Below are 14,839 nucleotides of genomic sequence, written 5' to 3'. Positions count from 1 at the left end.
GTACTTATTAATTGGACTTGCAACCTTTCATTCATTTATAAAAATACAAGGTACTCTTTTGTAGTACAGTCTTTTTCTTTCTGTCTGTACAGATACATTCACGTATTGCAGTGAACAATCAAACTGAGGGAAGATTTTTTTTAACAACAAATCTAGAACAAATGCTTCCATCCTGTTTGTAAGCATATGGCATATAAAGAACAGATTACATATCTTTTCACACAGATCGGGAAAATATCATAACAAATAATTTGATGTTGAAACAATGTTAAGTACCTAAGAGACTACAGATGCTTCACGCACTAAAAAGCTTTCCAACTAGGTGGGTGGTATACCTTCAGACACTACAAAAAAGCAGTTTCTTTCTATAAGCTCTTTACTCTGTTTACTCGTATCATTTATTTTACTTACTGAGATTTCTCCAAGATATATACAGAGGCTCCCCAGGCTCTTGGTGGAGGTTGATGTTGTCCCACAGAAGTTGTATGTATACTAGCTTGCTATCTTGAGCAAGAGATGTCAAAGGAAGCTAAAAACATGAGGAAAGACAAAAAGTTTTAAGAACATACATGCACACTTACTGCTTAAAAAACTGTTCTTATGCTCATTTTGCAAACAAAAAATAGATTTACTTCACTTATATGGAATAAAACAAATAAGAACTGATGTCTGCATTTTCAGGAGCAGAGTCACATACACTGCAACATTTAACAGCCTCTTCTAGTCTAGCTTGACGAATGAAGATTGCTCAGTTTTCTATGTGTATCTGCAGAAAGTATTTGGTTATGTATCTTGAACTACTTTTTGTTAACTAAACATATTTCTCATTTTGTACTACTTATTACAGTCTTAGAGTTCTGATTTGAGTGAGTCTTGATATGCATAAATATGTGCTCTGTCCAGCAGCTAAAACAGAAACTGTATTTTCATACTAATACGAACCATTATTTCCATCATAAAACATCTGTCACTCAAAACAATAGCTCAACTTTTACAAGATATTAAAAAAATATAAAATTAAGTGCCACTGGAATCACTAATACAATAAGAATCAGTGGACAAATATAATAAGACAGTAGTGTATGAATTTAAAGTAGTAATCACAATTTCATGTCCCATCTTGTGATTTTCTCTGCTAATGCATTGTATTTTTCCATATGCTTTAGATTTTATCAATATTAGTGTTCAGCCACATTTCTTAGAAAATTCTATGGCACACTCCACAGTAGGTTGGTTTTTTTTTTTTTAGTATGTATTAGTTTTGTAAGTTTATAAGCAGACAGGAAATTATTTATCACGTGAGACAAATACAAATAGTCAAGGAATTTGGCATTTACATACACAATTCGTATAGGTATACGAAAAACATCTGTTCCTTAAAATAGGAAAGACAAAATATTGAAAAGATAGCATTAATTATTTTATTCTATTTATATAGCAGTGAAACTCACTGAAGTCTGAATAGCAGAAAAGAACAAAGAATCTTACCCAAGAACTTGAAAATTTTATGTACCGAATTATGGCAGTCACAACATGTATTACAATACGTTGTAATCTGTTAAATCTCCACAAACATATCTTGTTTCCTTCAATGAATCTACTCTGGCAAGAATAGCTTGACTAGAATGAGTGATGTTTTCACTCTCTGTCTTTCAAGATTCTTTTTGGAAAACAAGCTTATCTGCTGGTAATATATTAAAAAAGACAGTAACACGTAATTTATTTAATCCAAGCTACTCAGAAGGCACTTACCTATTTATTTATTTATTTTTAACTAAACCCTCAAATTTAGAAGTGAACATATTACAGTAAACTAACACAAAATGTCACTAACCTGCACTCCATCGTTACAATGTTCAGATGTTAGAATGAGTCCAGGTAAGTTGCTAGGTAGGTCCAACCGTCGGAAATACCAAACTAGGTTCCAGAAAATTATGGGATGCTGATTAATGAATTTGGATGTATGGATTACTTGCTCTCCCTCATTTTCCAATAGTGATTCAAGCTCCTTACGCAGTACCAAAGGGCTCAAGTAGGGTACAGATACAGGGAGAGGGTTAGGTCTTTTTATTAAAGGATCCTAAAAAAAAATACATTGAATATTATATAATATTAACATATGATATATAGTATGATATATAATATATATATAATATAATATATTAATCTATGGTATATAGTATTAATATATAATATTGAAAAATTTCCAAAATCAAATAATTTTTCTTGAAAATGCCCCATTGCACTATCTGTTTGAAATTTGGAAGAAGCCTCTGGAAGTACTGAATACACGTTAATTTTAACAGCATCAGTAGCTTTGTCTGCTGAGGTGTTTCTTAACTTTACAGAACAATCACTTAAGCTCACCTAACACTGTCTTAGGTGAAAAAGAGAAAAAGAAAATGCAACTTGTCCCTGACTACACAGTTGGAAGCTACCTAACCCTGTACTAAGCCAGTGGCAATAGATACAGCAAAAAAGCATCCAGTTACATTATCTATGAACTGAATCACACATACATGATATATTGAGAGAGCCTCTTGCCAATAAAAAGCTCTACGAAAAACGAGGACCTCTGTTTTACTTGCACGAATAACGCAATATTCTCAATATATCCTCTTACTTTCTCCCATCCAACCCAGCAGGTAAACCTTTTAGAATATGGAGGAGAACTAGAAGTAAACGTGAAAAGGAACAACCTTTCACTCATTGGACCAGTCTGTTGTCTGCACTATTTGGTGTTTAGCCTGCTGTAGAACTTGCGTTATTTTTAAAACAAACTTCCAATTTAGAAAAAGACAGAGAATAGCTCAGTTCTGCCACAGAGAATGCTTAAGATTAAGCAGCTATGTTTGTACCATGTACTAAAGAAGCAGACCTTGAAACTCTTTTAGACAAAAGTAAGCCAGAAGACACCAAGATTTCTTTGTTATAAGAATCTGAAAATTAGGCTTGACCATTTCTGTCCCCAAAATATTGGACAAAGCCAGTAGAAGAACTTTATTCATTGTAAGTTCATTGTATTCAATATTTTGCTGTCAACTGAGTGTACAAACTTACCACAACTTCTTGCAAACTATTTGGAAGACTAACTGTTGAAATGCCATGAGATGGTCTCTGGGAAAGATCAATGTTCTGCAGTGGACCTCCAACACTGTGGCTCCGAGTTAAAGACACTCCCCTTTTTGGTGGATTACTGGTAGATGTCTTCATTGTTTTGGGATCTTTGCTCTGTTCTTCAGCCACATCACTATTTGGATTTTAGAAAAGAATATGCTAATATGAAACTATTCAGCATTCCTTCAGCAACAGGAAGGAAGCAGACAACGGCTGCCAAAATAACAACACCAAAGCAGGTTTCTCTATCAACAAGGAATAGTATTTGCTCAGTTAGCTCTACAGTTTAGGGAAAACAAAACAAAATGCCTTTCAGATCAACATGGCCCTCACACCAAAAAAAAGCAGCTGAGTATACTAAGGTTACTAAGACATCCGTCTGAAAAATCTGCAGTAATATATATAGGCACAATTTCTCTGCTACAGCCTGTGCTTAGAAAAATACCTATGTAGATTTTGTTAGTAGACAAATATCATCCCGTTTTGACTGTGTTTACTTCATTCTTTCCTTCACATTTATTTTCTCTGAACGTTACTAACAGAGCAAAGATGCTATAGGGTCTCCTGGATTGCCTGAAGTTAGTCTGTTTTTTTTTGTTTAAAAATAAATAAATAGATATATTTATATAGATATATATTGTATATGTATCTATCTATATATGACACCAGAGTGAAGATGTTAACATATGGCAAGTTTATCTTTCACTTTAGAGCATTAAAATTTAGAGCATTAAAATTAATCGAAGTTTTAATAGCCTAACACAGGCCTTACCTAGAGATACTCAAGACTTCCACACTGAACAACGATGAAAAAAACCTATTCCAAGAAAATGTCAGCAAGTCCCAGCAAAAGCTTCACAATTCATGGCAGCAATATTTCAGTTCCTTTCCAACAAAACACCTTCTCCTCAATGTTTCCTTCCTTAAACTGTTCCAAAATACATACTGTTTTTCTGAATTTTAGTTCTTTATCAGTATTATTTGCCATAGAACTTGCGCAATTCAAGTGTTTATTGCTCCAAAGGCTGTCTCTCAGAGACAAGTGTTGCAGCAAATGTACTTATTTCCCCTATTATGCAGTGTCTTGTTGTGTTAGATTCTAAACACAAAAGGAGGAGTAATGCTGGAATTTCTGCGTGTCTTTTAAAGGTGAAGGTGTTCTAACAGCACTGGGTAGAAGTTTTACCTATCTATAGCAAACTGATATGAAAATTCAAGATCTTTATTTCTGCAGATAGCTGTATCCTTAAAATGTACTCACAGGAAATGTAATCAACTTACATGAAATTGATAATAGCATGATTACATGGGCAAAAAAATAAGCAAGGAAACAAGACAATCATCAAGTTACAATTGGATTTCTCCAACATATTTAGTGCTTAAGCCAACCACCACTCAAGACTAGAGCAGAAGTATTAAAACTGTTGATACATTTCTGACAGAATTAACAATCCTGTTTTACCTACCTCTGCTCAGCTGCAGGGCTGGTTTCTTCAGCTATGGCATGGCTGGACTCTGGGTGATCAGAAAAACTGATCAAGTCAGCCACAGCTGGACTAGACAACAATTTCTGTTCCAGAGGATCCGTGGTTAATGGAGTATTACCACTCTGTAAACTATCTCCTGAGGTACTTTGCTTCAGGAAAAAGCTAAGTTACAACATGAATGGGAGAGGAGGGGAAATAGGTTAAGATGTAAGCATAGATCCAATTAAATTAGTATTTTCCACAGTTACTTTCAAAAAGCAGAGAAAAAAATAAAGAAACACAGCATTTAAAAGATTGAAAACAGAACACAAACTTCATCATATTCTCTCCATGGCAACCTGCATAGAGACAGTAAATGAACACATACAGAGATTGGTTCCACAAAATAAGAATGCCTGCTTTGGAGGTATGTAGTTACAAGGGAACTTAGATTGTAATGGCTCCCATCAGTAACAATATATCAATATTAATATTGTAACATAGAGACTAAAAACTATTACTGACACAAAAAACAGGAACATAACTTGTTTTGCAAGTTTTTTGTTTGTTTGCTTTTACTTAAGTACACACACTACTGATGTTCTGTTTCAGCATTAAAGAAACAAAGAGAAAACAGACTTAATACCTTCTGTGCAGTAATGCTTAAAGAAAATACGAAAAGAGTGGTAAAAAAAATGCAACCACTGTTGTCTTTTGGCTATTTTATTATGAAACTCAACAGTTTACCTAATTTATAATTTCCTTCAGTGCAATCACAAGTGTTGTACAGTTACAATTTTAAGAACATCCAGACAAAAATACTGTGAGATATAGCTAAGAATACAGAAAAGACTACTGCTGTGAGATTGTTGGAAGAATACAACCACGTACAAATGCAAAGGTTGAGAAAGAAGATCTGTAAAACGCACTAACCTTGCAGAGCCACGTAGGTCTTTAAATTCAACATTAAGTAAAGGTAGGAAGGTACTTTTACAAAAAGGACAGGTAGTGTTCAAGTTTGAATCATCTGGTGTCCATCCAGCCATGATTTCTTCGTCATAAACCAAAGCACCACAAGCTCTACATTGAGAGCAGCTTGACATCAATACCTAAAAACAGCAAACAATGAATGCTATCAGTCTTGTTTTAGGATTTCTTTAAAACTGGCTTTATCGGCTTAATATCTACAGGAGTTTAAAAGGTTAAGTATCAGAATGCCTGTCTGGTGATGTGAATTTATCACTGCTTACTCATCATACTCAAGAGTTACCTTTTGCTCATAACTTTCACTGTGAAAGGCTAACACTAATCTTTTTTGGTTAGATGTTCTGAAAGCTGAAAGAAGTGTTACAGAAATTGTTTAAGTAAATGACTGTCTACTTTTCTGCAAAAGAAGTTAAAAATAAAGCTTTATAGTGGAAAAGAGGGAAAGGTAGTTCTTACCTAGTAAAAGTCTCATTACTAAACTAGATTAAGAACTAGAGAAATGGCGCTCTGAAAAAATACTGTAGTAGCTGAGAAATGGTTTATTATCTATCTTTCAACTTTCTTTTACTTTATTGTTTCATTTTCATAGGAAAAAATAAAAAGTACCACAAAAACCACAATGACAATGTTTTAGACCAACAGCACCATTGCTTTTACAATCCAGTATCCCTTATGTAAGGTAGTGCAGAAGTTTGACAAGTCTAAATCTGACAATCAAACATAAAATAAAACAGGGAACATAAAAATAACACTACTGAAAGTGATTAAAGCAAATTAAGTGACCCCTATGTTTTGTTTGTTGTTGTTTTGTTGTTTTTTTTTTTTCCAAAGTTTGAAAGCATTTGCAAGCAACAACTGAAATAGAGTCATTATTCTAACACTGAGCACTGTGCTTGACTGCTTTTTCATAGCAGCCTTTATGGTACTGTTTTAGACTGGTGAGCAACACAATGTTTTTAATGCAACAACATTTTAGCTGTTGCTGACCAGTGCTCAAACAACACCAAGGCCTTCCCCCCACCTTAACTCTGCCACCCCAGAAAGCAGGCTGGAGATGGGGAAGAGGTTGGGAGGGGACAGAGCAGAAGACTTTCCATCCTGTATAATGTCATGCTCACCAATGAAAACTGGGCGGGATGGGGTGGGTAGTTTTTCCAGGAAGCTGTAGCCTAGCGAGTGCTGGTCTGCTGGTGGTGAGTAACTGAGTTTGTATCACTTGCTTTTTGTTTTATTTTTCTTTTTTCCTCTCCTCTATTCATTTGAGAAATAATATTACTTATTAAATTATCTTCATCTTGACCCTCAAGCTTTTTTTCTTGCCTCTGCCGTTCCATTTCTCCCCTCTAGCCTGGTAAGGTAAAATGAGTGAATGACAGGGTGGGGAACTTATCTAGTATGTGGGGGTCAATCTACCAAGTTATCTAGTAACAATACATGATTTTCCTAAGGGGGAAAAAAACTTGAAAGGAGAAAAATCTTGTTTTCTCCTCAGCTTCTACTGCACTTTAAGTTTTAAGTTTTTCCTGCTCTTTTTCTTTACAGCTACTGTCACACCTTCAGATAAAAGTATCAAGCCTCTGTACAGCAGAAAAATGCAAATGTTTTATTATGGAAAATCAAACTACAGCCCAACTAAACATAGTTACTCCATGCAGACAAATTAAGTAATTATATCTTTCACTTATGAATTTATTAATCTTACCTCCATTGCATAGTTCTGGAAAATGCTGGATAAACTAGTATTATGAGAAGAGCTGAGCTCCGACTTCTCAGAATCTGGAACTTTTGTACTTCTTGGGAATGAAGCTTCACCTGTACACAAAAGAGTAGTTTGAGTCTTCATTCAAGGAAAGAACATTCCAAAAGAAAACCAAAATAGCAGGGTTTTTTTGTTTGTTTGTTTGTTTGTTTTTAAATCAAGACAAAGCAGTAACAGATCTCAAGAGACATATGTAGCTATTTAAATTCATTGATATTACATAATGTAAAGATATCATTTTTGTGATTAACATTCTAAATCTATTTTTGTCTAAAGTATGCAACAGACCGGTAAAAGCGAATAAAATCTGAAAACACAAAGAAAGAACAAAGAACAGCAAAGAGCAGTAAGATTGCTCAATATATATACACTCAAGAAAAGCTGTTCAAGATTTCTTAAATTATGTATCCATATGTACATAACAAAGATAACACTGACGGAGACACACAGTACCACATATACCATTACTGTGATTAAGTATTCTCTGGCTTATGTTGACATAAAATAAAAAACCTGTCTTTGGTAAGTCTGGTATTAATGGTTATGAGTTTCGCATAGAAGAAGGGGAAAAAGAGTTTGAATACCAGAAGGAAATGGTTGGATTCTGTTTCAGGAAGCAAAACTATCAACATTACTTCTGACAATCACAGTTAAACAGTTAAATGTTCATTTTCAAACTCACTGACAGAATCCTCCTGTCATGAAGAAAGTTCTTTTGCTTCTTCATGATAGTTCTATCATTAGAGTGCTACAAAGACAGTGAAACCAAACCCCAAGCTGTCCTGCAAAACATTTTCCTCAAATTACGGATCAAATTTGACTGGAAATGATAGATCTGCTTCAACCAGTTTTAGTGCGGGAAACATAGATGATGGTTTGGCATATATTCATAATTTGTTTACCTTCATCAATTCAAATCAAGTATGCATCCAGTAACTCCTATTCCACATTAATGTGGATGTGCTGTTTTTGGAGTTTTGGTTCTACCTCCATTACTAGGCAACTATTTGCAGTTCTTGAACACAAAGGAAGTATTTTACAGTTCAATGCCTGTAGTTTTTATCAACTTTTTATACATTGAAAGAATAGATGCATTAGCTATTTGCTACTGCAAGAGGAAAGTATTTATAAAATACAAATAAAAATAATTTCACATTATCACACCTTCCACTGTATTAAATATATTTTTCAGACATAACAATTTTACCTATTTGTTACATTATAAACTAAAAACAAAGGTAAAAAAATCTCACCTGCACTGTAATGCTGTCTTCCTGCATCTCCACTGCTGCTGCTGCTGCCAAGACTAGTAGTGCTTTGCGCAAGCTCATTCGCAATTAGTCCTGGGACTCCAGATCTTGATGACAGATTATCCCCTAAAATATTATCTTCAAAACCAGCAGGGAAGTTAAAGTCTGGTCGACTGTTTTCTTCCTTTAACACAAGAAGAAAAATAGCATTATTTTTTTTGTTTAGTACTTCTAGATCTATTGTTTTACTTCCATCTTCACTCTAAAAATTAAATAAAGTAGCAGATTAAGACAAAATCTTGATGTAAAGATATATATATATATATATATATTTTTTTTTTTTACATATAAGATACATTTAGGCAGTCTCCCCTGAAAAAGTAGATATTGAACAAAACAGAAGGATATTGGAAAAACATTTTGACAGTTAGAATACTCAGCTGATGATCAAATTCAGTGACAAATGTATTTTCTTCATGACAGGAGAAACAAGGGAATTATGCATAAATTGTGTTATGGAAGACTGGCACTTCACAAAAGAAGAGGAATTATCAGGAAAAGAATAAAGGTCTGAGTTCAATTCTGAGGAAAGATCTTAAGATAGAAATGAAATATACCAGTAGATCCAACAGTGACACAGTCACTAAGACACACAGGAAGCTATAAAATAAAACAATAAAGATATTAAAAAAACAGGAAGTTGTGGTAAGAAAGAAAAAATAAATAAATAAAAGTTAAAAATAAATTAAGGGGATTATGATGTGCCCTTAACGAAAATTCTAAGGAACAGATCAATATAACAAAGATACCCAGGAAAACCTAGCTCATGAGAAAAAAAAGTACACCAGTTGTGTTTTCATTGTCTTAGGCCAAAAAAGAAAAATCTTTTCTACATTTAATAGAAAAGATAGTAACATCAGTTACATTTGTTTAAAGTAGAAATAAAGCTGAACAGCTGTTTCCTCTCTTCTCATCTCTTATGGAGATAGGGAAAAGAAGAAGAATTTGAAAAAGGAAACAAGAAGCTGTCTAAACAGCCTGAAGAGAGAAGACAAACTCTTAGAGAGCAAAACACCAGATAAAGGGGTTAATCAGATCAAAACAGACACATCAGATTTAATCAGATTAAAACACACACACACACACCAAGCGCGCTTACATAGGAACTGCAACATTTTCTTTCAAAATACCTGAAGACTATTATCCAGAGCTCATGCTGTCCTTTACTTCTTTCAGCTTTAATACTATTTAGGAAGTAGCACTCTAACTTTGTCTACCTTAATTTTTCATATTGAAAAATACTTGCCTCATCATCTGAGTAGTTATACACCGAAGTTACAACTCCCCACATCTTACTGGCCACATTAGCAGCCTGTTTCATGCCTGATTTCAGAACATCCATTTTTGGTCCAGACAGTATATTGTCTAACTTCAGATTGGATAAAGTCGTTACAACTGATCCTAAGGAGCCATGTGGAGAAGAACGACCCAGTCCTGTCAAAGATGAAGAGCGCTCCTTTTGAACCCGTGGATGCATTTGTTGTTTTGGTCGCCCAGTAAATGTCTTGGATCTGGAGACAGAAGGACTTCTGCGATTTTCATAGGACTCAGACGATGGTGGTATGGAATCCAAAGGCAGGCTTGACCTCCGCTCCTGGGAGTGACCAGGTGTACCAGGGGCTTCTACTTCCCTACCTGGCTTGTGCAGTTCCATGCTGGGAAACTTACTGCCTAGTGGGTTCTTGAGATTCATATAGCTTTCTATTTCATCTGCCAAATTGCGTGCTGCAACTGGTGACACCAGCTTTTCCTCTGGTTCAGGGACTCTTGGTTGGATGCTGTCAGTAGCCAGCAAAGATAAAGGATCCAAGCCTACTTCAACATCTTCCCTTTCGATAGGCTTAACCACTCCATAAAAGCTATTCCTTTTAGGAGTTGCATCTTTGGATTCTGTTTTCTGGTTTTTGGACTCAGCTAACTGTTCAGTGTTCACTTCTTCCACATTGGATGCATTTTCATCTCTTCCGTTCTCAAAATGCTCCTGCCCTTCCCCAGGTTCTTCTAGCACTGGTGAAGTTCTGTGCTCCAATTCCCAATCACTATCAGTCACACGACTCCAAGAGCCACCTTTGCCAGACACTTGCTGGTCAACAGCACTATCAAAACTGTGGGATTTATTCATATGACAAGGTGAAGTTTTTGCTCCAGATAAAGCTGCTGTTAAAATCTTGGCATCTGCTCCCATCATTATCGCTATTTCTCTAGAATGCAAGTCCAAGCTCCCTTTTTTCAGCAGCATTCCTGCCCTGCTTTCACTGCTGAAACTGCAGCTTCTCTCTGAAAACAGCTTCTGCCTCTTCTGTCCTTTTTCACTTATTTTCTTTGTAGAAACATCACCAAAGACTACATCTTCAACTGAATCCTGAGTTATGAATAGCGGGCTTGAAGCAGTTTCTAGAAGAGAAAAGGCATTACATACGGTATACATAGCCATCAAGATTGTTTCTTTCCTGAAGTTATGTGGCCTCCTTATCACTGAGAAGACTGGGGGTGCCACAAATCTCAATGTATCAATTAAAAAGTTTAACACTGATACTATTAAGTTATTTTACTGGCTGCAAAGGCATTCAGCAGATGAAAAATCCTCTACTCTTTTTGCCTCTCTGAATGAAAAGTTTTCTGGCTTCTACCTCCCTTCCACATGCCAACTCAGAGCAGAAAGTAGGTACTACATCCATGAATGAAGAGAAATTATAATTAAAGATATACTTTATTTTTTTCTCTCTCCCAGAGCTACGTTCACAGATGTATACATCAAACTTCATAGTTCATTCAGGTTCTGAATATAAGTATCGTGTGTGCACAACACAGAAGCATACTTTTGCTTACGACATATACATATGTGGAAGAACATAATACCTTACACATACTGAATTTAGCTAATCCTATAAATGTTCCCGTTTACCCAGGGCAATATATGCCTAGAAAGCTGTGTTACCCAGGCAAAAAGGCTGACCTTAATTTTCTCTGTAAGGAGGGTATTTCTATGAGGATGCCAACAGAGGACCAGATGCACCATATCCACTGCTTGAGAATGTTTGAATCTGATATTGATGCTGCTTCTTGACAACTCATTAGTTTTCATAACGGTCAGAAAGGTTCTGAGTAAGTTCTTGTCTGAGACTTATAGCTCTGCTATCAAACTACATGCCAACTGCCCTCTTAAAAGTCTCTGATGTTTTGCCCCTAATCACTGAAGCTGAACTACATTACCTTAGTTAAGGACAGGCACAAAGGTAGGGAAAAAAATATGTGCCCCAATATTTGGATCTCATATATCCTTGTCTTCCTCATCATAAAGATCCAGAGATGTAAATAAATTTTATATGTCACAAAGAAGATGTGATTATACATTGGCAGCAAGTGCCACTGGATATATAATAGAATCATAGCCATATATGACTTGTCCAAGATTAGTGAGGTTTAGGTGACCAAAAGTCAAGAGTAGAGACCCTAATTCTCCTGTTTTTCTAGTATATTACCAAAATACACTCAGTATGGTACAAGAAAAATCTTGATTTCAATCTACTCAACACTAATAATTTTCAACCTTAGAGTCCACAGGTTCTTTTCAAGGCACCTAAAAACAATAATGGTGGGAAAAAAAAAGATAATGGTGGAAAGCAAATGTTTTGTAAGACATTTGCACCTCTTTTTTTTTTTTTCCATTAAATAGAATCTCAGAGGTTAAAAACATTAGGCTCAAGACTTCAAGACGACCTTTTTCACCCAGTGACTCACCACCACTGTTTTTCCTTCCACTGCCATCGAAAATGCCAGATGGAACTTTGACGATACTGTTACCCCAGGAAGGTGTGTCTGTTGGACTATGAGTCTCTACATTCATCTGCTTATTTTCATCAGATTCCTGAATGCAAACCTCTAAAATAAAGAAAATGTGAACTTCAGTTAATTTAACTAAATAACTATATTTACACTGTTATTGAAAACAAGTAATCAAGCACTGTTCCCTTACACAGTTACAATCTAAAGAATCAATCCTACCAGGTACCTCCAGCATTTCCTGGAAGTAGTATCTCGTGAGATGACAACAGGTGGTATTACAGAGAAAGCGTGTAGCTATTCACAAGGTTAAGGCATGTGCCAGCTTCATCCTTTGGTATATTTTTAGCTAACCAAAGTAGAGCAGTGACAGCAGTTCTCAGGGTTTTTTTTTTGTTTTGTGCAGGGCTATTTGTTTAATGATAACATCAGAGACCCTAATAACAAAGATATGAAATAGACTCAGTAATGAAAAACAAAATACAGAAGAACTAAGAACAAAATCTGAGAAGAAGACAGGAGATGATCATATTTCCTACAGTGGGGATGAGCCTGTAGGAGTAAATAGTGCCTCTTATTAGGCTAACTGGTACAGCTTTAAAAATGTTCATGTGTTTAAATATAAAAATTAGATTAATGGAATATAAAATACTGTATGCCCTACCGCATCTCCAATTTTTTGATCTATATGAAGTTGGTCAAATAAAAGACTATTTTTATGTAGATATATTCCACTGTTATTATCTAGTATACAGTAGAAGTCCAGCAGATTCTATCATGCTGAATTTTGACCTTGACAACATTATGAATTCAATGCATTAGTTATTTATGGTAGTCTAATGGATGAAGTAATTTTATTTTACAAGTCTTCATCAATATAAACATGAATACTTAACCTTCTATTAGCTCTTCAGCTTTAGAAGAAATGTCTGTCTCCATTTGTGTTTCAGTTGCAAGAAGACTATCTCCGTCATCCTTTAAAAGTTCATCCTTGGATCCATAGCCCTGGTCTGACTGACCACCTGTTCAAAAGGAATGCAAACACTTGCCTCCAACTTCCTTTCTAAATTTTTTGTTTTTCAGTAAGAAAGTAAGTTATTTGCACTGAAATTCATTCTTTCATTCTGTTTTGCCACAAAAGTTCAGGGTGAGAATCACCAAAGTGTCTCATCTGTGTACAGATCTACTTGGTGATGTTGACAGCAGAGACAATTAGAGTTTTCAATGCAAATTTTCTTTTAGAATTTACATTATATTATTGTGATATTACTAGTGTTATCCCCCCCGAATAGTACAGTGACTAACTAATTGCAGTGTATCTCCCTTCATTCCTTTCCCCTTTCATTAACATCAAATATTTCATTGCTGTGCAAGCTAAATTCTCACATGATCTACAAAAGAAAGTTACACATGTACAACAGTAATTAAGTCAGCTTCTAACAATGAATACATCCATGAAAACTATTCTGCTATAAATTGCGCTACGTCTTTGTGCCAAAGTACAAACTACAGAATGTAACAGAAAAAATCAAAAACATGTATTTTAAAAGAGGTGTTCCTCCATGATAGCATTTACACTTGGTATCTATAACTCATTCTTTGAAAAAGTAAATTTTTTTTTCAAAAAAATCTACTAAAGAAAATCAAAAACCACTCCTTTTTGTTAACTTTTATCATAAGTGATGCTGTACATGCAAAAATACACAAATACTATAAGGGACATATCCCACAGCAGCATGTTAAAACATGCCTCAGCTTACCTATTACAACACCTGACAGTATTTAAAAAGATCGAAGTATATGTTACTGAGTATTATATGAAAGGTATTAGAAGGCTCCATAAAACTTGAAAGACAGACGTTATTTATCTAAAGTACATATTATCACTTATTTTTACCAATGCAGAGCAAACAGACTTTTTAATTTAATTTTTCTAAGTGGTCATCAATAAACAAATTTGTCTAGTGTGTAAGATAACCTTTCATACATATAATTCACTCTGACATTCTTTGGTCCTTATATTCTCCCTATCATCAATTCAGTGATGTTAGTCTCTGTGGTTTGCACTGTAGTGAAAATATCCTATCAATAAATGGGCAAATTACCTGCAGAAGTAACATTCAAGGGTAGAATTAAATCACACGTGCATCCAAGGCTTCACACCATATAAAGTCTGCACCCCACACCATGATAGTCAAGGACAAATGCAGCACCCGAGAGACAGCAAAGAACAAAAAGCAGAGCAACAAAGAGCAGAAAGAAGGAAAGTTCAGTAATCTAGGCAGGCATATCAGATGAAGAACAGGAATCAGACTCAAAGTTATCTTTAAAGGAGGACTTGAGATATTAAATATCATGAAGAGTGTGTAAGAACCATTTGTACAGTAAGTGTTGAGGTAAACAGAAAGGAAGCTTAG

The 14,839-nt window shown here is 35.1% G+C and overlaps 1 protein-coding gene across 6 annotated transcripts in view; it reads right to left on the bottom strand.

Moving 5' to 3' along the window:
• Positions 1–14,839, bottom strand: part of DENND4C (DENN domain containing 4C) — a 70,455-nt gene that overhangs the window by 8,281 nt on the left and 47,335 nt on the right. For all 6 annotated transcript variants that reach the window (XM_068668071.1, XM_068668077.1, XM_068668073.1 and 3 more), the window contains 10 exons: positions 13,319–13,444; positions 12,381–12,521; positions 9,882–11,033; positions 8,583–8,759; positions 7,273–7,382; positions 5,517–5,692; positions 4,584–4,766; positions 3,061–3,250; positions 1,835–2,080; positions 412–529 (listed from right to left, as the gene is read on the bottom strand). In XM_068668071.1, coding sequence (XP_068524172.1) covers positions 412–529; positions 1,835–2,080; positions 3,061–3,250; positions 4,584–4,766; positions 5,517–5,692; positions 7,273–7,382; positions 8,583–8,759; positions 9,882–11,033; positions 12,381–12,521; positions 13,319–13,444 — 2,619 coding nt within the window. The remainder of the gene's footprint in view (positions 1–411; positions 530–1,834; positions 2,081–3,060; positions 3,251–4,583; positions 4,767–5,516; positions 5,693–7,272; positions 7,383–8,582; positions 8,760–9,881; positions 11,034–12,380; positions 12,522–13,318; positions 13,445–14,839) is intronic.

Source organism: Anas acuta, chromosome Z (genome assembly GCF_963932015.1).
Source record: "Anas acuta chromosome Z, bAnaAcu1.1, whole genome shotgun sequence".
Classification (NCBI taxonomy): Eukaryota; Metazoa; Chordata; class Aves; order Anseriformes; family Anatidae; genus Anas; species Anas acuta.
Note: the sequence above shows the minus strand (reverse complement) of the source record. Positions and strands in the feature narration are given on the sequence as shown.